Source organism: Sciurus carolinensis, chromosome 11, assembly GCF_902686445.1.
Source record: "Sciurus carolinensis chromosome 11, mSciCar1.2, whole genome shotgun sequence".
NCBI classification, from domain to species: domain Eukaryota; kingdom Metazoa; phylum Chordata; class Mammalia; order Rodentia; family Sciuridae; genus Sciurus; species Sciurus carolinensis.
The window spans coordinates 116,278,278-116,303,086 of NC_062223.1; the positions used below are offsets into that span (position 1 = coordinate 116,278,278).

Consider the following 24,809-nt stretch of genomic DNA (forward strand, 5'->3'; position numbering starts at 1 on the left):
AAAGTTTGGCAGTTCCTCAAAAAGTTACATGGAGTTACATATGACCCAACATTCCCATATATATATATATTCCCATATATATATATATATTCATGAAAAATGAAAACATACATCCAAAAACTTGTACATGAATTGTTCATGCAGCATTATCCACAATACCCAAAAAGTGGGAACAACTTGAATATCCATCAAATAACATATGGATGAATGAAGTGTGTATATCCACAAATGAGAACACCATCCAGTCTTAAAAAGAAATGAAGCAGATACATGTTACAATGTGGATGAACCTTGAAAACAGTATGCTAAGGGAAAGAAGTCAGAAACAAAAGCCCATATATTGTATGATAATTCCATTCACATATCGTATTAAAGTCCAGAATAAACAAATCAATAGAGACAGAAAATAGAGTAGCAGTTGTCCAGAGCTGGAGGAGTTGAGGGGAAGTGGGAATTAAATACTAATAGGTATGGGGTTTCCTATATCCACAAGGTGATGAAAATATTTTAAAATTATTTGTGATGGCTGCACAATTCTGTGATACACTAAACCATTGAATCATACTTAAAAGGGATGAGTTGCATAGTGTATACATTAAATCTCAGTAATTCTGTTTTTTAAAAAATACTCAATAAGTTGTCAATAAGGGCTGCAAATATCTGAAGGAATAAGCACAGCTGAAGCCCCCAAGGGGGCTCACTCACATGGTTGGCTACTTGGAGCTGACTACAGCTGAGGGACTTCAATGCCTCTCCACATGGGCCTCTCCAGAGTGTCGTCTGAATGTCATGACACGGAACTGGCTTCCTCCAGACCAAGTGATCCAAGAGAATACAAGGCAGATGCTTCAATGTCTTTCATGTCCTAGCTCCATGAGTCACACATTTCCAGTAAATCCTACGGGTTGCACAAGTCAGTCCTATTCTTTGTGGGAGGGGGCTACCCAGGAGGCCGGCCATCTTAGAAGCTGGCTTGCACATTTGATGATGATAATGACAACAATAGTTAAGAATTTTATGACATTTACTGTGTGTCAGGCACCATCCTATCTAATGTTAAACCTGTAAGGTAGGCACTATTATCTCTACTTCACAAATGAAGATAGTAAGGCACAAAGAAGTTAAGTGGCTCACCACAGGTAAGCAGCTAACAAATAACACAGCTGAGACTGTTTCAGGCAATGTAGCTCCACAGCCTTCTTTTAAGAACTATGCAATAGTGCTTCTCAACATTATTTTAGTAAGTATAGACCATTTGAACTCCAAAATGGATATACCAGATAGATTCCCTGTGAGTTTTCATTATTCATGAGAGTTGTCTTGTTTATTTTTGCCAAACTAATAGCTACTAAAGCAGAAACTTTTAACTATATGTTTTAATTTGCATTTAGTTAATTACTAGTGAGGTAATATACTTATTAACCATTCTGGATTTCTCTCTTGGTTTTCACCTATTCATATTCTTTGCATATTTTTAGTTTGTGTTATCTTTTTCTTTCTGATTTATAGGAGTTTTTTCTTTATTCAATTCCTTATATAATTATGCAATTCCTAGTCAGTTTTAGACATTGCAAATATTTTCTCCTAATCATTCCCAACTTTAGCTTTGACTATGGCTATTGAAACTCTTTAATTATGAAGTAATCAAAGCTATCACATCTTAGGGATTATGCTTTGGGATCTTATTTAAGAAATCTATCTTCCCCCTAAGGTAACAGAGACAGCCATCATTTGTTTCTACTAGTTTTATTTTATTTCTGCTGCTGGGGATCAAACCCAGGGTCTTGCACATGCTAGGCAAACCCCCTACTAGCTTTATTAAATTACATTTCATTAGGCCTTTAATTGCTTCAGTAATTATTTTTGTTTTATATGGTATGAGGTAGGGACCCAACTTTATTTTTGCACATAACAAGCCAATTTTCTGAGCACTATTATCCATCTCTTTCCCACTAATTCGTGGCACTACCTTTATCACACACCATGTTTCCAATATTTCTGTGTCTAGTTTAATACTAATTCTTGTTTTCTCAAAAAGAATTTCTCAAGACAGATCTGTCACTGATAAAGTTACTCACATTGCTTTTCAAATTAATGAAAAATCCAACCATTCATTACTCCCAAGATCCCCAAGGATTCAATATTAGCTGGAATTCTTCCCCAAACATAATACCCAGGTAGGAACTTATTTTAAAAAATAAATGTATGTTTATTGAAATAAGAAAAAGAATAACCCTAGCCAAGAACAACTCTGGGATATAGAAATCACTGCTTCCTGTGAAAGCTAGCCAGGGTGTGTTGACACACCTGAGAAGTTCAGGTGCCTCAGTCCAAAGATCAGGTTTCGAATATTCTTCTGTGGTCACAACAGGCATTCGACAAGCTGCTGATCTGTGTGGGCCCTGACTATGAGCACAGACAGACGTTACAGCTGTATTCTGGCTGTCCTGTGCCCACTACCACAACCCACAGCACCCTGCAGTGCCTCAGAGAAGTTACATATCCTCAACACTCCATTTGTAGGCAAGTTCTTCCACTGCTTTCTTGCTGGCAAGCCTGGCAAAGCGCTTCTGTTCAAAACCATTGGATCTGTAATTAAAAAAGACATACTCATCACCCATAACATTGAATTGGACATGTATTTTAAAAGAAAAAGAACTGTTCACAATATAATGAGTAGGGAGAAAAGTAAAGCAGTTATGTGAAAATATTTAAGGCATATGCAAAAGAATCAAACAGACAAAATACACAATTTAGTCTCTTCTTAATCCTTGTTCAAACCCTTTTCCTACTCTTCGACAACTATTTCAAACTTGTAATATTTCAAGGCCCAACTCACTCTCCACTGACATCCAATTCTTATAATTTTTCCATTCATTAAGTATTTATTGAGTTATTCTTAGATGCTAGGCACTGTGGTAGGCACTGTATTAAAATGAGTATGCCACAGCACCTATCCTGATGAACTCATAGACGTTTAAACAATAATCACAATAAAAGGCATAAACTGTGGTAGAAATATGCATGGGGTTATCTCAGAAACAGAAAGGGGACCTCGGTCAGCTTGAAGGAGGTATGGTAAAAAGGTGACATGAGGGATGGACGGAATGGTCAGGAGAGGCTTTGTGGGAGTGGTCCCTAAGCTAAGTCTGAAAAAAGAACAACTTAACCAGAGGACTGGAAATGGAAGGCAAGAGACAGATGGATAAGGAGGTCATTCCAGGACAGCGTAAAGTATAAACAAGAGCAAAGATACAAAAACAATAAATACTCATGTACTTGTAGGAAACCAAAAGCAAACTGGAGCCTAAAGTATGACAAAAGGAGTGGCCTTGAGTCAAAGCTGGAAAGGTAGGAAGAAGTCAAATCATAATGAGCTTTAGGACATGGTGAAAAGATAAATCTCACCCAGAAAGGATGGGTTTAAAGCAGGAGCATAAACTGCAGTTCAAGGAGATCACTCTGGAGGTGATCTGAGGCAAGGTCACCACAATGGTATAGGCAACAAAGGTAATGGCAAGAAGGAGGACATGGGCAGTAGGACTTAGTGACTGATTAGATACAGAAGGATAAAGAAAGAGGAGGTAAATTTGTCTCACTGGTTCATAACATGAGTGACCAGATAAATGACACTGCCACCCACAACACTAGAAAGCACAAGAGCAGGAGCAGGCATAAGTAAGAGAAGCCATGATGAGTGCAGTTTTAAATATGTTGCATTTGAGGGGCCTCGAGTGCCCATCAACAGAGTCATGCAACTAGATACACTAGATTGAGCTAAAAAACACAGATTTGGAATCAATATATATAGGTGGTAGCTGGAAGGTCTGACTAGGTATGATTCGGTCAGAGAGACTATATGGAGTAAGAACAGCAAGGAGTTATAGAAGCAGCTCTGAGAAACATTTAAGGGGTACACAAAGGAACAGAACCTTGCAATGGCAGCCAAGAAGAACTGATAAGTGACAAGAATCAGGGGTAGGTGTCATGGAAACCAATACAAGGGTGAATTTCAAGGAGATAGTGAGTGGGCCTCAAATCCCTTCTAATTACTAAGCATTCTTTCAGTCTTCTTACCTAAATTTGTGTGTATGCACACGCATGTGCATGTAAATGTGCTGGGGACTGAACCTAGGACCCTGTGCATGTTAAGCATGCCCTCAACTACTGAGCTACACCCCCCTCCCCATTCCTTCTCATCTAAACTTTTTGAAAGAGCCTGTCTCTATTTACTGTCTCCATTTTCTTGCTTTTCGTTAATTCCTTAACATATTAGAGCCTGGCTTTTATGTCATTTTGTCATGGAGTTAGCTCACTTTCAGGTCATAAATGACATTCCCCATTGCCTAATCTAACAATCCCTCCTTTCTTTTCCTCAAATTAGCCCCCAGGTCCCATCACCTTATCTCCTAATCACTTCCCCACTTATTCCTTCCTACCACTGTCACAGTCAGGTCTTCATCACCTGTAGCCTGAGCTACTCCAACAATCTAATATTTGTTCTGCTTCCAAATATATCTTCCAAATACTTCACATTGCTACCATAATGATTTGTCTATCTAAAACACAGGGTGCTTTTAATGCTCCAATGATTCCCCTTGCCTCTAGGGCATAGAGCATGCTCCTTGGAAAGGCTTCCAAAGTGTGATGTGACCAGGACCCTGCCCATCTCTCCACTACATCTCAAATAACTCCATTTCACACTTTATGCTATGCAACAGTAGCAAACTGCACATGATCCCATCCCATAACACCATTGTGCTCCCCATCCTCATGATTTAGCACATGTGAGATCTTCTTCCTTTAATATCCTTCCTTTGCTTTTTATCTCAGCTAGTTACTAACATCCTCTAAGACAGCTCCTCTAAAAAACATTCCCTGACCACATCCTCCCAAGGCTAAATTTCTTTTGTGCTTCCAAGCACCTTGAATATCTTCCAAAGTAATACTAAACAAGCAGCATTTAAAATTACCTGTCTGCTTCCACAGATAGGTGAGTTCCTTAGATCAGGACCTCTTCCTGGCACCTAGTACACAGCTGTTAAACCTTATAACAAGCATCTTAAGGGATAAGTGGGGTGAGCAGTGGAAAGCTTTAGGAAACAGGAAAGTTTATTAGAAATGGCACCATCTCCAATCTTAGAAAGATGTATGGTGTTCTACAGCACTAAGGAAACCACTAATTTTTTTGTCTTTTTCTTTTTTGTACCAGGATAAAACCCAGAGGCACTCCACCACATCTCTAGCCCTTTTTATGTGAAGATCTCACTAAGTTGCTTAAGGTCTTGCTAAGTTGCTGAGGCTGGCTTTGAACTTGCAATCCTCCTGCCTCAGCCTCCCCAGCTGCCAGGATTATAGGCATGTGTCACCACGCTTGGTTTTAATTTTTGTCTTGAAAAATAAATACTTAAAAGAATAAAAAATAATATGATCATGCAAAGGACGTAAGAATAAATCAAATCCTAAGAAAATCAGAAAACAAACTGAAAGAGAACTCACAGTGTAAAGAGCTATGAACTCAAGAATCAGGAGTCCAGGGCTCTAATTCCAGCTTTATCAGGTAAGCTGCATAAGTTGAAGTAAACTGCTTATCTAGCTGGGCCTCAGTTTCTCTGTAAGTAATATGTGATAGTTTCACTGATTTTATGGATCTTTCTGAAAGCAATATCCTATAGATCTGTGGTAGAAATATTCTCTTTTGACAGTGGGCCAAAAAGAGATGAAACTAGAAAAGTTGACGAAACAATGAACAATCAGGGCGGGGGTATAGCTCAGTGGTACAGCACTTGCCTAGTGTGTGCAAGATCCTGAGTTCCAACCCCAGCACTGAAGGAGGAGGAGGAAGAGGAAGAGAAGTGGGAAGAAGAGGAGAGATGATCAAAATGCAGGCAAACATGACAAAGGGAATAAAAGGAGGAATCTCAGAATAAACAAAAATGAGAAGTAGAGAAAAGCAATTGGGAAAGATGAGAATTAAAAACCAGTTTAAAAAAAAACAAAGAAACAAACTTAGGTCAGGAGGAGTTCTATATTTTAGGTACCAAAAAAAAAAAAAAAAAAAAAAAACCCAAACATATAAACAGTATAGGAGGCACATCTGTAGGCAACATCTATAGAATTGTAGCTATAAAAAGATCTACCTGTGGCTACTTAGAAATTGAGTATTCTGAAAAATCCTCCAGTTACCAAAGAGCCTATACACAGTGAACTACAAACTACAGTAGTCAGCTAGATGGAAACCACAGCCACTCTAAGGATATCTACCAATAAGACAACTGAAGCCTTGGATTTTAATGGTAGCCTGAGGAAGAAAAAACAATGCCTAAGGTTAAAATAGGGTGGGAAGGTGGATTTCAGTTATGACAGAATAACTTAAGCAAACTAACCTACCCTCAAATAGCAATTATAAAACCCGAATAAAGTAAACAAGTATTGGAAAGTATTTGAAGGCATAAAAGAGTGGCCAAACGTGGGCAGAAACTAGATGGAAGTCTATATGTGAGAAGATATTTGGGAGTCTTTTTTGCCACTGGGCAATTTCTCAACTGGCCAAAAGCTACAGGCTTACTGGCTTAAAGTGTCAGTGAAAAGTGGGTAGAGCATCTAAAAAGTTAGAGAGGTGGATCCTGGAAGGGTAGGAAATGCGAAAGGGATAAACTCCAATTCTCTATCCACAAACTACCCAAATCCTTGGATAACCATTATACTACACGCGTGCAGAGGACATTTCATCAGCTTTATGAGAAAGTAGCCACAAGAAACTAAAAGAACTAAGCAGAGATTCTAGTTGCTGTTTACTGCAAAAGAGAGTTCAGAGTTCAAATATGTCCATGTTAACTGTTTCCCAGAATAAAATTCAACGCACTTCAGAGTAATATAACAGAAACCAAAGTCTCTACAATTTATCATTCATATAATATTGGTAACAATTTTAAAATTCCAAAAGTGTAAATAAACAGAAAAATGTGATACACATTCAAGAAAAAATTGTCAACAGAAATCAAATGTGTGGTGAATCAAATATTGTGATTAGAAGACAAAACTACAAAGCACTAATTTTAAGTATTTTCCAGAAAGAGGAAAATGTCCCATGATGAATGAACAGATGGGAAATCACATCAGAGAAATATAAGCTATCAAATGGCAATAAACCAGCGAAAACAAGAAAATCCACAATTGATAGTAACTGATAGAAAATACAAAAAATAACAAAAAAATTAGGATACAGGTGATTTGAACACTTTATCACCACTATAACCTAACAGATATTAATATAATAATAACTGCAGAATATACTTTCTCTTCAAGTACATTCACAGGGTACACAACATACTGGGCCATAAAATACAACTTAATAAATTTCAAAAGCTCAAAATTTAAAGTATGTCCTCTGACCAAAACGGAATTAAATTAGAAATCAACAGCAGTATGAGATCTAGAAAAATTAAAATATTTGGAATTAAACAATGCACTCCTCCTAGATAACCCATAGAGCAAAGAATAAACCAAAAGGAGAATTAGAAGATATTTTGAACAAAAGCCAACATAGAATTTTGAAAACAAACAAACAACTCAGTCAACTAGGAACAGAAGGAAACTTTCTCAATTTGATAAAGGCTATCTACAAAAAAACCTATAGTTTACAACATATGGTAAAAGACTGAATGTTTTCTTCCTAAGAATAGGAACAAGGCAAAGATGCCTGTTCTTTCTACTTCTAGTCAATACCTTCACTGGAAGCACTTGCAAATTCAACAGAGCAAGAAAATGAAACAGAAGACATCCAAAATGCAAAGGAAGTAAAACTATCTATATTTGAAGATGTCATGATCCTTATATATAAAATCTGATGAGATCTACATAAAAGGTACTGTACAAAGTACGTTTTACTTCAAGGAAAACAACTGACAATATTTGCTGCCAAGGATAAAATTTAAGCTTTCAAGTGTAGATTAGAATTTTAAAGAACTATACCCATCACCATGAACACTTTAGCCTTCCATTATTTAAAGACTTCTGTGATAAAGTGAGAGATGATATTAATAGAAGCTATTTTAATATTGTATAATGAATACATGTCAACATTTGGAAAGCCTATAAAACTCAACAAACCAAATATTTTTCAAAAGACTAATGCACATCATTAAAAAATCATACATGAGTAAATAAATCAAAGTATAAACAAGATCAGTGGATTTTAATGAGACAGTATAAAAAGTTCTCTGAAAGGGTTTCAGAGTCCACATAACTAACCTGTAAAGAACTAGCATTTGTTGAGCTTTTGTGCAGTATTGAAAATATAATATACCTTCCTTTTCTATTACCTCTGAGGCTGAATTTTCTCCTACACTTCAGCTACACAATATTTCAAAATAGACAACTACAGAATACAGTTGTCTACAATTAAGTCAGATATTAATGATATTTGCAAAAAATGTGGATCAATGCCAGCCTTCTATTTTTTAGTTTGGAAAATGTAGTTATTTTTGTTAAAAAATACAGAAATTAAATTTAACACTTATGGCTCTTACTATCTTATAAAGTGAATTAATAAGCACTTTTTAAACAGTTTGGTTTTAATTTCTATATGGTACATAAACAAAATCTTTTTGGAGTGCTCAGTAAAATTTTTGTTTTTTGGTTTTGGGCTATACTAGGGATATTAAACCCAGTGCTTGGTATATGCTAGACAAGTGTTCTACCACTGAGCTATATCTCCAGCCCTTTCTATTTTTTATTTTGAGACAGGGTAAACTGCAAGGCTGACCTTGAAGTTGTGCTCCTCCTGTCTTGGCCTCCGGGATTAGCAGTGTGCAGTACCATACCCAGCTGGTCCTCCATAATTTTTAAGAATGTCAAGAGGGGCTGGGGTTGTAGCTCAATGATAGAGTGTTTGCCTAGCATGTGTGAGGCACTGGGTTTGATCCTCAGCACCACATAAAAATAAAAAAAATAAAGGTATTGTGTCCACCTGCTACTAAAAAAAAAAAAATTTTTTTTTAAATGTCAAGAGGTCCTGAGATTTAAAAATTTGAGACTCACTGTGCTAGATGTTAGAATGATGTCTTTTAGTAGACAAGAGATGGGATCCAATATGTAAACAGAAGTGACTTTAGACAGAAGTAAATAAAGTTTATCCATAACAAAAGAAATTAGAATATATGCATGCAGATACTAGTAGGTGAATAGAGGTGTGCTGGGGATCTCTGAAATATTACCAGGACTTACTCCTAAGACAATGAAGAGAATTAAGGTTCAAGCACTATATTTTAAAGATATATAGAAGGCTCTAGATCATAATCATCACTCATCTATCTAAACCTTAGAAAATACAAAAAGTGATCAATGTCCAAAGCACAGAGTATCCTATCTTGACCATTTCAGTTGTTTGTCCAGAGCTTTTTAAAGTATTTTGAAAATGAAAGATGAGGGGGAATGTTACAAGCATGAGAAACAAGGATCTGTGAACCTCAGAAAAAGAAGCAGGCAAAGTACATATCATTCACCTTATAATTACAACAGAAAATGTGATGAATACAGAGTGATTTTAAGAATGGTAGGGAAAGTTAGGGTCAGTTGGAAGACAAAAATTAAAATGTAGGAACTAAGCTCACCTGTCCACTCCATCCCAACGATATCCAGGCCAGATATTGAATCTGTTGGGAGGAGGTGCTGGGCCACTGTATCGAGGTCTCACTAAAGAGAGCAATGAGAAAAAAGTTGTTAGTTATCTATATCTTCAGAGATGAACAGAAACAGAGAAAAAATTCTATAAAGAAATCCCTACTGTGTTAAACCTAAACTCCCAGAAAAATATGAAGAATTTCAGATTGTACTGGAAAACCACTTTTGCATATAGATTCTCTCTTCAAGAAGTTACTTCCATCCAGCTCTGATAACTCCCATTAGTCTCACCTTTCTTATTCTTATTCTCCTTGGCCTTATTCTTCTTGATGAAGTTGGCCATTGGGTCCCCCTCTCTTTCCTGTTCTCTGAGCATCCGATCCAGGTCTTCATCATCAATATAGCGGGCCAGAGGCTTCTGCATCTCCTTCATTGCATCTTCCACATTTTGTTGCTGTTGTCGGCTCTGGGCAAGCCTAGGCAAAAGAGAACCATCTTATTTGACAATTCCACTCTTACAATGAGATGGACCACAATGCTACATTTAGAAAACTTCCTCTTTGTAGTAGCCGAGGTCAACTATTAAGAAGAGTGAAATTCCCAGAATCCAACTGTAAATATGGAATATAATAGCACTTTAGGAGGGAAATTCAGCACACTGAATGTCCATTCCTGACAACAGCTTTAAAGAGCAGAAAATGACTTGCTCCAGTCACTGAGGTCTTGTTTTCCCTTTCAGTGGTGCCCTTACCCTTTTCCCCACTGGGCATATAGCTCATCTCTCTGTGAGTCCTTCTCTGCTTTTCTCCTTTGCTCTAGACGTTCCAATTTCAAATTCCTCTTACGACCAGACTTGTCACGAAATACAGTTTCAGCAAATTGGAATTCAGCTACAAAGGAAAATTATACTTTTTAAGATAAATGCCAGGTATCAAAAGAATATTTAGGAATAATATTCTAACAGATGAAATCACTGCCTTGGATTTTTGATCCAGATTAAGAACTTCTGCAGTTCTTTTTTTTCCCCCTAGTTCCTACCAACATTGAGGTATAATGAGGATGGTCCTGAGAACTGACATCTTCTAAGAAGGAAAGTTCCACTTGGACTCACTGAAAGGTTAAAATATGCATAAAAACCAGAGCTGAAATCTGATAGCGATTAAATTTAAACTATCAGAACCAATAAAGCCATATTTAAAAAGAAGAGAAGCTACATGAACCAAGTTGGATTCTACACTTTCACGATTTTACCTTCAAATGCCTTGGTTTCTTGGTCCTGTTTCTTGAGTTCCTGCTGTTCTTGTTGTATGTCAGTTAACACCAACCCAGTTTTAGCCCCAGAATACATGTATGCAGCCTGTGCAATGGAAAGGGGAGCATCCAACATCAATGAGACAATGTAGCAGTAAGCTGCATGGGTTTACAAAATTAGTTGCATTTTTGTAGATGATCGACAATAACCAAACCAAAAACTCTAGTTTCATAGTTTTATTACTGACCATAGAATTCACAACATAGAAAAGAAGAAAATAAGACCTAATTCCAGGGAAAATTTAATAGTCCCATCAAGTTTAAGAGTAAACAAACACAAATCAATAATATATTAAAGGAGAGCTAAGCATTTGTATTTCCAACTTCTCAGTAAACTGCACACATGACAATTCACTTTCAGGTCACCTGACCAGAAACTTGTTATCAAACTCTGTTCCAATAGACACTGCACTGAAAAACTACTCCATGTAAGGTACAAATTCAAGTAAACCTAAGATCATCAAGTAAGGACAATAATAGAAGAGATGACCAAATGAAAATTTTCTACTAATTTTTACTTTGAATTAAGCTAGCAAACTCCAAGATATAAATGCAGTATGTATGATATACCCTTATATCCATAAATAGTTACATTTGATTAATATTAAATTGTATATGTACTAAATAACACATAAAACGTCCAAGGGTCCAACTGAAATAGACCTTACTTGGTTCTTCTGAAGAGAGTTAGGGACAGGCTGGTCTAACCAGCCAGGACCAATCTTCTCATAGTCTTCATCAGAGAAAACTTACCTGAGCAGTCTGCCATGGAGAGAAACAGGCACACCACAGGCTCTATCATTCTGTTTGTTAACCAACTCACAAGTGAGATTCCCTTATCACTACTAATGTTCTTTATAATATGATCACACAGGTTCATGTGGGTTTTTCTTTTGCTAATTCATCAAGCTTTATCAAGATTTAAAACAAAACCAAACATTGACTTTCCAGACAATATGATTTGTAAAAGTAGTTTCATATATTAAGCACTTCTGTTTAAAGAGAGACTAGAGACCTTGATCCAGAGTGCCACATACAGAGACCTACAGTTTACTCTATAATAAATATGTAATGATAAATCACTAATACCAAATGCTTACTTTGTCTCACAGTGCTATGAGTGTTACTTACACCAACTCATTTAATTTTCACAATAATTTTATGAAGTAGATTCTAGCATTACCAACATTTTACAGATGAAGCTGAGGCTTGCCCAAATTTCAGAGATAATTAGAAGAAGCAGGATTCAAATCTGCAATCAGTCTGACACGAGGTTTGTTCTCCTAATTCCACTCTGAAAACAACCTGTTCTCATTTTATTCTAAAAAAAAAAAAACAGGAAGCCAGGTGCAATGGCACATGCCTGTAATACCAGGGACTTGGGAGACGAAGGCAGAAGGATTCCAAGTTCCAAGCCAGTTCCAGCAACTTAGTGAGACCCTCACCAACTTAGCAAAACCTTGTCTCAAAATTTAAAATAAATAAATAAATAAAAAGGGCTGGGGATGTAGCTTGGTGGTAAAATGCACCTGGGTTCAATCTGTTTCTCTGGAACTATTAAAATGAGATTTGTGGAATTATGAAGTCGAAAAGGCAGAAGCCTCTTGGAGAATCTGGTGTTGGGCATCCCTAATTCAAAGCCTGAAACCCAAAATGCTCTGAAATCCGAAACTTTCAAAACATCATGCCTTGTGTTTACAAATCCATCTGGGCTATTACAGCCAATCCAGCCCTCAAAGAAAAAGAAAGCTTTAGGAGTCCTTTTAACTAAGGTTTACTGTACTATACCAGGACCTACCTCCTTTTTCTCTGGCTTGATTCTCTTTGACTGAAATAAGGCTAAATAAATAGGAGGAGTTGCTCTAAGAGAAGGGCATGACATCTGGAAATCTCTACCTTCTTTCCAGGAGGCTGACTCCTTCGAGGTGGAGAGAGATCAGAATCAGAAGATTTGGTCCTCCGTTTCCTCCTTGGTGGAGAGAGGTCAGAATCAGAACTCGGATGTTTGGGTCTATTCCGTGGAGGCGACAGATCTGAATCAGAATCCTGGTGCCCTGGACTTTGTTTATGCCGTGGAGGAGAAAGATCTGAATCAGAGGCTTTCTGGTAGTCACCTGGGTAGGAAGAAGATCCAGAGCATGACTTTGATATCTCCTAGATGACATGTATGAAATTTCCTAGATTGGAAGAAAAGTATAAAAATTAACGAATAAATTAGGGCTATGTTGCTCAACAACAGCACTTGCCTGGCATGCACAGGGCCTTGGGTTTGCTCTCAAGCAACACACACGCAAAAAGATAATCCCCTTACCAAGCTAAGGTATAATATTTATTTAGTCCCCCTGTGAATAACTATTACTAACCTAAACACGAGTATGGATGGATGACAGGGAAGAAGAACAAAGTCAGCAACGACTTTTAAAACCAATAGGAGAATGTGGGATTCTATTCCCAAGTAAATAGTAACTAGTAACTGTGTTGAGTATATGAGATCTTAATACACTCATCTACGGTACAGATACTCCCAATTCCACCCAAGAGAACAGGCAAGACAACTTGAAGTCAGCCTCTGTAGTGTGCAAAGTCAGTAATATCTAGAATAACTAAAGGATAATGAAGTATTTTAATTTAAAATTAAAATTGTAGCTAGGAACAAATGAAGTAAGAAGTTCACCATATAGGCCTAAGTTCTAGATAAAAACATCACAAATCACCCACCCAAAAAAAACAAACTGCAATATGTCTCAACAGTCTGAAAACATCCACATCTTCTGACCTAGTAAATCAACTTCTTGGCTTTCTAAGAGACCTAAAGTAATTAGATTTCCAGGAAATCTATACAGACACAGATAAGGAAATATCCAAAATAGGGACAACAGTTTATACATAAGGATGTTCATTAAAGGAATGTAAAAGCTAAAACTGCCAGTAGCAGTGGCACACACCTATAATCTCAGCAAATTGGGAGGCTGAGGCAGGAAGATCACGAGTTCAAAGTCAGCCTCAGCAATTTAGTGAGGTGCTAAGCAATTCAATGAGACCCGGTCTCTAAATAAAATACAAAAAAGGGCTGGGGATGTGGATAAATGGTTAAGTGCCACTGAGTTCAATCACTGCTAACAAAAACAAAAACAAACAAAAAAGCTAAAACTAAGAAATAACCAAGAAAATGCATTTGCATAACCCCATTAAAAATTACAAAAACATAGAAATGTTTTTAAATCTGAAGATTATGTTAAGCAAAAAGAGCAGGCAAGATTACACATGAGATACATATATTCTGCAGAGCAGGGGTCAACTACATCAAAAATGCACCCCAAAAAACCCAGACTCTGGCTACAACACTAGCCATGACTGCCTGAGTGACAGAATTCTGTATCACATTTTTTCTGCTTCATTATACATTTCTATATATTCTAAGGTTTCTGCAACAAATATGTAGTACTTTTACATAGGGTGGGGAAAGTAAACAACATGACATAGAAAAATTTCCCTTCCCACCACTGTAATTTTTCATTTCTCTTGAGTTCAGCCCCTCAGCTTTTCAAAACTCTTCCAAAGAAACTCATTCCCATACCCAATAAAGCAAGTAGTTTTAAAAAGAAAATTCCTAAGAATTAAGTCCCTCCCAGGGACATTCAGAAGCTCACCTTTAGGATCATGTGGTTTCTTATCTCCATAATGGGCTTTTGTTTGCTTTTTTCGTGGAGGAGAGAGGTCCGAATCACACTCATGTTTGATGTTCTTTGGGAGTGATGGACGAGAGAGTCTTGGGCCCTTCTGGTGTGGAGAGGTCTTCCTAGATGCTCTCTCTGGAGTTTTACTACTTTTAGTTCTGGGCAGTAAATGAGCAACATTAGGTGCCAAATCAGGGGAGTCACGATGAGCCCTCCTGGGATGTCTTGTGTCAGAGGAGTCAAAAGTCCTCCTAGTTTGGGATGTATCAGAGGAATTGTTACAGGCCCTTCTGGAGGAAGAGATACCCGAGGAATCATGATGAAGTCTCTTAGGAGATACACCTGAAGAATGAGGCTTTCTGGAGGGAGAAGGATCTGGAGAAACATGATAGGCCCTCCTGGGGGGTGAAGCGTCTGAGGAGTCATGGCGGACCCTCCTGGTAGGAGATATGTCTGAGTCATGACAGGCCCTTCTGGGGGGAGACGAATCTGGAGTATCATGACGGACCCTCCTAGGAGGAGATGGATCTGGGGTATCATGACGGATCCTTCTAGGAGATGAATCTGGTGTATCATGACGGACCCTTCTAGGAGGAGATGGATCCGGGGTGTCATGATAGGCCCTCCTAGGAGGAGATGGATCCGGGGTATCATTATGGACCCTGCCAGACGGAGATGAATCCGGGGTGTCATGACGGGCCCTCCTAGGAGGAGATGGGTCTGGGGTATCATGACGGATCCGCCTAGGAGATGGGTCTGGAGTGTCATGATGGAAATGCCTATGTGAAGGTATGTCTTCACTGTAACCTAAACACAAACAGCAAAAAGTCAGAGTCTCACAAATGCTCTGTCCAGCCCTCACACCCAAAGTTTCAACAAATGCCCCAGCAGTACACATCTCAGAACTACTCAGACTGTCCAAAACATCTGCACAGCTCTCTTGCTCAGTTGCAGCAAACCAGCACTCATGGGTATCTTGAAAATAACTTCCCTCATTTGCCTACCAAGTCATCAATTTGCAAAACACTTTAATTTTTTTTTTTATTATAACCCATAAGGTAAGTAAAGCAGGTATCCTTGTCTTATGGACATTAAAAAAAGGCTCTGAGGAACTAAGAGATTTCTTGGGGTTTTTGGATTTGTTCATTTGTTTGTTCTGTAATACTGGGGACTGAACACAACAGTGCTATAACACAGAGCTACAACCTCAGTCCTTTCTGTTTTTTTATCTTAAGACAGGATTTCGCTAAGTTGCCTAGGCTGTCCTTGAACTTGCGATGACCTTCCTGCCTTAGACTCCCAAGTAGCTGGGATTACAGGTGAGCGCCAGCACATCTGGCTAGAAATTAAATGACTTTTTACCTAAGGTCACAGCTACCAAAAAGAAGAGACAAACTAGAACCCCAGTCTCCCAATCCAATTTCTTTCCCAAATCTCTTTTGTGTAGAGTTCCTGGTCAGTGGCTCCTATTATATTTAGCCAAGAAAATTTGTAGTTTGTACTCAGTCTTCATTCAAAAGGCCAAGTAACTAAACCCATGCACATCAAAATGAAATGCTATTAAACATTTAACCCATGTCATTGTGCTCCTTGTCAGAGGGGGAAAAAAATCACCAGAAAAAAAAAAGAAGAAGTATTTCCTGATCACCTGTGTGCTAATGCTTTGTACAGATTTCTTCATTTAATTCTCACAACAAGTCAAGGGGATAAATACTGTTATTCCCATTTTATAAATGAGAAAGTTGATAGAAAGACTAAATAATTTGCTAAAGTCATACTGCTGATATGTGGTAAAGAAGTAAATACCTAAATCCAGATCTACTTGGCTCCAGAGTTCATGTGCAATCTTTAAAAATACACAGTTGAAAAAATAAGTTGTTGGAGAGCATCAACTTTATAGCAAGTGGGACATTTCTAAACTCCAGTTCCTCCTCTTCCCCCTATTTCTTGTCACTGAGTTCCATGGCCCAAACACAAATGAAAATTGGGTAGGACACAATGAATACTTACTAAATAAATGAATTAGACCAAGTCAGCTTCTTCACTTTGGGGAACAGGCCTATCTGATTAGAATTCACTCTGAAGAGAAAACTATTGATGCTAGTGGAGAACCTGACAATAACCTAATCCATAAGGTTAAATTACTGGATAATTATAAATAGGGAACAGGGGTAGAGATCGGTGAGGATATTTCCTATAATAAAATTGGGATGGAGTACTGCAGGTGAGGCAGAAGAAAAAGGACTCTGTGTGTGTATGTGTGTGTGTGTGTGTGTGTGTGTGTTACTTCCAAGAACTGTACATATAAAGACCAGAAGATTCTTTCTAGGAAAAAGGATTATGGAAAAATTGGAAATACAACTATAGGAAAAGGCAGAATGTGTGAAAAGGAACAAGCATCAGGGTAAACTGGAGTTAAGCTCCTGTAAAGAAACAAGATCCTGCCATGCACAGTGGCACATACCTGTAATCCCTGTATTTTGTAAACTCCTCCCAAAACCCTATCTATATACCAAAGGCTCTCCTATTGTGGGTCAGAGAGGAGTGAGTGCTGAAAAACCTTCAGTGCTGAGCACCTTCTGATCTCAGCAGACCTAACACAAAAATATAAGAGCAAGAAAGATACCCCAACTTCCCATGTCTAATTACCTCTGAAGAAGTCCTGCTTTCCTTTTCCCATGATATTTTTCAGTATCAATGACACACTGAAATAAACTATGCAATCCTAGAAAATAAAAGTTCAGAAAAGAAAGACCTACCTTAAAAATGGGAATTTAGATTCATGTATTGTTGGAACTCACCTCCCAAAAGCTTCCATTTGGCACTGGAACGAAAAGCCTCCATCTGCTTTACTTCTTCCGGTCGCTCATCCACAAACTCAGCCACCTACAGAGTAAGGATACTATATTGAATAAATCCAGTCTGCAGCCAGGGAGCACTATCATCTCAAGAACCTGAAGCTATGGTCACTCGATTCCCAATATATACAGTGTGCACATACCTGTGAGGAGTGGTCATAAGGAAACATGCAGTGGTCCTCAATTATGTTTGCTCCATAAACATTGGATTGTCACTGTGCTGGTTTAATTGTAGATGTTTCTCTATAATCTAATCAATTTCCCTTCAAAGGTTCATTTCTTTCATTACATTTCATTATTAACCCTCCAGGTACATAACTGCCACTTGTACAGTAAATTGAACTCCTTTTACATTTTTACACTCAGAGTGAAAAAATAGGCTGACTCACTGCCATGCCTATCACTAATGAAGAAAACTGGGCTCTTACAAAACCTTCCTTGTGATGGGTAGTCATGATGGTAGTTTCTTCTTGAATGTTGAATTCAACCCTTTGGTTACAAAGGGAGCAATTGATATGTACACAGAATTACATAATCTTTAAGAGATAAAACCACATTTGATATCCTCCAAACTCCCAAACAAATAGGACTCTTCTCCATAATATCCCTAATAAATGATCACCTGCCCAATCCCTCCCTGACAGGGAACTCATTGACCAGGAACTCAGTATCTTACAAGGCAGCCCATTTGCATTTTTGCAGCATTAGAAAGTTCTTGATTTTATTATTTTTATTAAACCACCCTCTTGTAAATTCTTTCCCTTGATCCTAATTCTGACCTCTGATGCAAGTGATCCCCTTTCCACATAAAAGACTTTCAAAGATGGCTCTTGTAATGAATTCTAGTTACAGAGTAGCAACTACCTGGGAGGCATTGTTTTTTGTACTTTACTTATATTATTTCATTCATTACTCACAATAATCCTGCAAAGACAGACTCTAGGACACTGACCAGCAAACTGTGACTCAGAGAAGTAACTTTCTCAATGTCACAAGCTAACAAGTTGCAAAACTACAATTTAAATCTAGCTCATAATTTTCCTCTACTACTTCTCTTCTCCCAAGATCCTACTATCATTCTTCATATAACCTTTTTTTGAGATCTCTCTCTGGGCACAACAGCATAGGCTTTCAGGTAGGATGAACTGAGATCAAAATCCCCAGCTCTATCACTTAACATCCATGCAACCTTTGGCAAAATATTCCAAGTCTCAGTTTCCTTGTTTGTAAAAGCAGGACTCAAAGGAATCCTATGAGGATTGAATGAGACCATTCATGAAAGCTCAGCAGAACTCAATACATGGTAAATCCTCAAAAGTTATATCTATTAGTTATTCTTATGTACAAATGCTACCATAGCCATAATTATTTTGTCAACATTATTGGTAATGGAGGTAGTGATCTTACAGTAACAAAAATGAATTCAATATTCAAGATCTGTTTTAATTAGTGCAGGGAGCACTGGCCTGAAAACCTCCTTTTTTTAGGGTTTTCAGCCTTCAGAAAAGCAAAAGACAATATTCCAAAGGAAAATTAACAGGCTTGATTACAGAAAAATTATAACTTTTATAAATAAAATGCAAAGGTAAATGATAAAATATCCCTACAATGTTATTACATTAAATAAATCAATGAAAAAAATCAAAATTTCAATTTCCTAAAAATTAGACAAAGAAGAAATTCACAAAACACAAATGCCCAATAAACATATGAATAATTACTTATTTCACAACTACTGAAAGAAACTAAATACCATTGTTCACCTACAAAATTGTCAGATTGGCTGTTGCTTTTGTTGTTAACCAAAAGTTACTGAAGAAGTTACTGAAAAGTTACTGAAACCAGCATTTTCATATACCCCTAGTGGGAGCACAAACTGGTAGCAGATATTAGAAAGCAATGTGGGAATACAGCTCAAAAGGGTCATACCCTCTGACCCATTAATTTCACTTCATAGAAATGAAATGGATTCTTAAAGTGCTTTATAAACAAGATGTTTATCAAACCATTATGATATTTTAAAACTGGAAATAACCCATGTGTCCAGTAATAGGATAGGTTAAATTAAAAATATGTAGAATTACTTTGCAACCATTAAAAAAGCAAAAACAATACTTTGAAGTCTAAGAAAAATATTTGTAATAGTAAGTGCAAGAGCAGGCCCCAAAACCATATGTACAAGTATGACTCCACTTGTACATGAAAAAATAAATAAAATCCAAGGATGTATAACCTATAAGGAGAAAAAATCTGAAGAGTTATACATCCAAATGTTAGAAGTTATCTCCAAATGGTCAAGGTACAAGTGATCATTACATTCTTTTTAAAACTTTAAACTTTCTTATAATTCCAAAACATTCTATAATAAATGTGTGTTGCTCTAATAAAACAAATGCTGTAAATATTATATTTCAGTGATTGATTCTGACTAAAATTAAATTGGCTCCTTATGATCACTATTTCACTTCTAATTACTAACAAACCATCTTTTTAAAATCCATTTTATGGGGCTGAGGTTGTGGCTCAGTGGTAGAGGTCTTGCCTCACATGCATGAGGCACTGGGTTTGATTCTCAGCACCACATATAAAAAAATAAATAAAATAAAGGCCCATCAACAACTAAAAAAAATTAATAATAAAAAAGTTTTTAAAAAAATCAATTTTAGAATTTCACTGAAACTGATACTCATCTGGAATCCATCTTTACCATCTTTTAATATAATACAGCCCATCAACAGCTCTCCTTTTTACTTGTTTCTCAGAAATTATCAGCATGGTTCCATGAATATACCATTGGGAGGTTACTGGTCTGTTTTCCTCCACCTGGCTCTTACTCATCCTTCAAAACTCAATTCAGATCCTTACTCTTTCATGACTCCCAGTGGAATATAAAGTGTGCTACTTCCCCTTTGCTCTACTGGCACTTGTTGCCTACATGGAATTTATCTTATTGCTGAAATTATATGAAATGCAGTCTTTCATTCTAGGGTATAACCTCTAAAATACAAACTGTATGTTCTATTCATCTATAAATTTCCAGTACTTAGACAAGAGTACACAATTCTAATCTTTAAAATTGAATAAATTTTATTGAATAAAATGAATGAAATGGGCAAATAAAAAGTTCCCTGTAATCGAACCTAAACATTGTTAAAGTAGATCCCAACAAACTAAACCATGGGTAATTCTAATCATGGCTCTATTACTGTGTTGAGGAGTCCTGCCTCGCTTTTCTCATCCGTAGGCTGATATGGCTTTCCATAAACAGAGAAGTCAGTGTACAAATGCTCAACTTAAAATGTAGTTACATCCATTTAAACCTATCACAGGTTGAAAATATCTTAAGTCAAAAGTATATTTAATACACCTAATGTACTGAACATCTAAGCTTAGCAACACAATATAAGGTAAAGGACTGCTTGATTCTCCTGGTGATCACATGGCTGACTGGAAGCTGTGATTCTCTGCTACTGCCCAGCAGAGATACTATCATACATGAATAATGCTAGCCCAAGAAAAAAAAATCAAATTCAAAGTAGTTTCTACTTTAACATATATCGCTTTCACAACACTATAAACTAAATTAAAAAGTTGGAACCATCTGTATAAGTACCTTGAAAAAAGACTACATTTAAAAGATCTTTTTGGAAAGTGTTACCTCTTCTCTCTGTGTTCAGGTCCCCTCTCTACAAACGTATCCTGCAATGGGAATCAAGATTTAGAAGCTTATACCATTTCCAAGTCCTGACAACAGGTCTATCCAAGAGACATACCACAGGCAAATCTCCATCATCTTCCTCTTCCTTTTCTGGTTTAGTGCTGGAGATAGCTGTCCAACTCACATCATCATCAACAATCCGCATTCTAAAAGGGAACAATAAAAAGATCAAAAAGGAACAGTCATTCTGGGATGCCAGCCTAAAGAATGCTTACTTGTTAGATTTAGGATAAACTTCAAAATCCTGCACAATTTAGTCTTTGTCTATAACGACTTCATCTTTCGCCACTGCCCCCTCAATTCACTATTCAGGGATGCCTGAAATGTGCCAAATTCCTTACTATGTCAATTTTCATAAATGTAGTTCCTTCCCTCTACCTGACCTACTCTTCTCATTCTTTACCAGGAACTAGCATAAATATAACTTCCTTGCACATATCTTCCTTGCCTACCGTCTCCCCACTCTTAGACTAAAAACCTCTGTTGCACACTCTTGGGATATGTTCATTGTATTTATTCAAAGTAATTAAATCAATTAGTTTGTATAAAGCCTGAATTCCCATGAAATTCTAAGCTTCATGGAACTGGGACTAAGGTGTTCTTATTCACAGAGACATCCTCAAAACCTTTCAATAACTGGCAACAGGAACTACAATCAATTCTCCATATCAATGGGTCTTGCATTTGCAATTCAACCAATCACAGATTGAAAACATTCAGGGAAAAAACTGCATCTGTACTGAGTAGGTACAGACTTTTGTCATTATTTCCTAAATAATTCAGCATACAGTTACTGACATTGCATTTACATTGTACTAGATATAATTATTAATCTAAAGATGGTCTAAATATGGGAAGATGTGTGTAGGATCACACAAATTGTTATTTATACAATAAAACAATCCCCCAAGATACTGAGGCATAACTATATTCAATAAATATTTGTTAGATGAACTGTGATATGAAGAGTTATTATTTGAAAAGTTAAAGGCACTTTAGAACACAACGCTAGTACAACCATTTAACGTAAGTAGTACTGTTCAATCTTAACTCTCATTTTAAAGATTAGAGAACTGAGACTCAAAGAGATGAAACATCTTGCCCATGGCAACAAAAGTTAATAAAGTGGCACAGATAGGATTCAAGCTCTCATCTTGAAGTGTTGATTTCAAAGCTCAAACTATTTTCACAGCACAGCATTGCTCCCAAAGAAGTCACACAGAGGAGAAAGAAAACAGAAAGAAAAATAAAGCAAGAACTAAACCAGAAAAGAAAATGAACTAGTTGTGGAACTATTTGACTTCACTGGGTACATTAGTTTCCTAAGAATCCCCATAACGAAGTACCACAAACTGATGGCTTAAAATGACAAAAACAGCTGGGTGGCAGTGGCACATACCTGAAATCCAAGCAACTCAAAAGGCTGAAAGGGAGGACTGTAAGTTCAGGCCAGCCTCAGCAACTTCAGGAGGCTCTAAGCAACTTAGTGAGACTCTGTCTCAAAATAAAAAATAAAAAGGGCTGGAGATGTAGCTCAGTGGTGAAATGCCTGTGGGTTCAATCCCCAGTATAAAAAAAAAAAAAGACAAATGTATTTTCTCACAGTTCTGAAGGCTAGAAGCTGAAATCAAAAATCAAATTAAAAATCAAGGTGTCTGTAAGGTCATGGTCCCTAAGAAGCCTTGTGAGGCTCTTTCCTTGCCTCATCCAGCTTCTGGTAGTCCAGCAGACCTTGCTTGGATTGGCTCAGCAAAAATCCAATCCAATTTCAGCTTCCACGTACACATGGCCATTTTCCCTGTATGTGGAAAAACTTCCATCTTCTTAAAAGGACACTAGTCATATTGAATTTAATACCCACTTTACGTATAATCTCATCTTAACTGATCACACCTGCAAAGATCCTATTTCCAAATAATGTCATTTTGAGGTTCTGAACTGGGGAGAATTTGGGGAAGTGGACACTATTAAACCTAGTACACTGGGCCACGAAATTTTCTCATTTGAAAAATGGGAATAATAATATCTACTTCATAAGAGTATTGTGAAAGTTCATATATTTCAAAGTTCTTAGGTGTCTGGCGCATAACAAGAAAAGCGTAGATGTTACTGTCAATGGTAGCATTTAGTAGTAACATGATCATGAATGGGTCTTTGAATCGGGATAAGAGTCCTTAGGATTTAGGAAACCCCATGGGCAGATTCTGGGTCCTAAAAATGCAAGTACAGAAGCTTCAAATTAGTTAAAGGATCCTCGGAAGCACGACGTACAATCTCTAGAGAGGTCCGAAGGCTACAAAGGCGGGAAAAAAGGAAAGTTACAGCCTGCCTTTAACACATGCAGCTGCTCAGAGGCGCTAGATGTAAGCCGGGGAAAGGCAGTAGCCTCAGATCCTGGCACAGTCCAAAAAGGACCCCGAGTTTAAGCAGGGGTGGGCAGGAGAGGAGCGGGGAGGAGGAGGGCAGAGTTGGGAAGGGTGAGGGGGCGGCGAGTTGCCACAGGCCCCGCCCCCGCCAGAACTCACCCCTTGCCTCCAGCCCCGCCAGGTTTTGGCCGCTTTTTACGCCGCTTGCGACCGGACTCGGGGGCCCCGTCGAGACCCGCATCTGCCCCAGACAGGTAACGCTTCAGATATTCAGCCTTGGAGAGCGGCGGAGCTGCCGCCATGGCAGCGGCGAGGGTGGTAGACGGCTCGGCGCTGGGGACAAAATTCTTGAACGCGAAACCGACGGCGGTGGCCCAATGGGTGGAGCCAGAAGCGGAAGTGGCGAAGTAGGCTTGACTGCCAGTCTAATATGTGAGACGCTTTTTCAGGATAACGAAGAGTGGGCACGCCTCCGGGATCCACTCTACGACACAACCTTGTTTCTTTGTCCATCCATTCATCCATCCGACACACAGCAGCCAGGGCTGTCCTAGCAGTGAGGCCACATTATCTAAACAAGATCCCGTCCGCCGAGGCTTCAGAACGCTGGAGCAGTAGGTGCAGTGAAGAACGTAGGCACTGGAGTTGCAGCAGACCCGGATTTGAATACCGGCCCAAAACTTCTTAATTAGACCTCGGGCAAGTTTTTTAACAAAATGGGGGCAACTGAGAATGGTTGCGAGGACTAAGATATTACTATGCCACTGTAAGTTATTTTTACTGGCATAAACATCTTTAGGTGAACTGGAATCTGCTGCAGTAGGATCCCAGGTACCATTTAAGAGAGGAAGTCAAACCCCAAATTCAATGACTATGAAAAACGTGTAGATTTCTAAAATACGTGTAACTTCCCCCATGTTTGATATTATTGGTAGCCCAGTTATCTCTTGAACGAAATTATGTAAAATCTTACAATTAAAATGGACAGAACTGTTTCAGCATAGCAAAAAACGAAAGCTAGAGACTGAATTCTAATATTCAAGTTTTAGTGGAAAGGCAGACTTTTATTCTGTAGGGGGTTAGGAGCTTTATCTTAATCAGCTCATTTAACCCTCACAATTCTCAGACAATTTTATTATCCCGTTACAGATGATAAAACTGAAACTTGGAGAAATGCAGGAAATTGCTGGACTTCACACTTGCCATTACATGATTCTTGGGATAGGGGATAGCCAAATGAGGTGCAGGAGGTAAT

The 24,809-nt window shown here is 37.9% G+C and overlaps 1 protein-coding gene across 2 annotated transcripts; it reads right to left on the reverse strand.

The window, feature by feature from the left end:
* Bud13 (BUD13 homolog) lies at positions 1-24,036 on the reverse strand. Of its 2 annotated transcripts, XM_047519603.1 has the most exons (10): positions 23,714-24,036; positions 21,244-21,334; positions 17,414-17,498; positions 14,586-15,419; positions 12,832-13,049; positions 10,876-10,981; positions 10,376-10,514; positions 9,916-10,100; positions 9,615-9,696; positions 2-2,589 (listed from the first exon to the last, which is right to left on the reverse strand). In XM_047519603.1, the coding sequence occupies exons 1-10, from the start codon at positions 23,854-23,856 to the stop codon at positions 2,496-2,498; spliced, it is 1,977 nt and encodes a 658-aa protein (XP_047375559.1). In that variant the 5' UTR covers positions 23,857-24,036; the 3' UTR covers positions 2-2,495. The 2 variants fall into 2 exon arrangements, with proteins under 2 accessions (XP_047375560.1, XP_047375559.1); XM_047519604.1 differs by lacking the exons at positions 21,244-21,334; positions 23,714-24,036 and adding an exon at positions 21,129-21,153 and having other exon boundaries at positions 1-2,589.
* Between the last annotated feature and the right edge of the window lie 773 nt (positions 24,037-24,809).

Coding starts and splice junctions, on each gene's coding strand:
- Bud13 (XM_047519603.1), bottom strand. CDS start 23,856: ATGGCGGCAGCTCCGCCGCTCTCCAAGGCTGAATATCTGAAGCGTTAC. Junction 10,515..10,875: donor AGAAACCAAGGCATTTGAAG/GTAAAATCGTGA, acceptor TTTCCTTTGTAG/CTGAATTCCAATTTGCTGAA. Junction 2,590..9,614: donor CGTTGGGATGGAGTGGACAG/GTGAGCTTAGTT, acceptor TTTTAATTACAG/ATCCAATGGTTTTGAACAGA.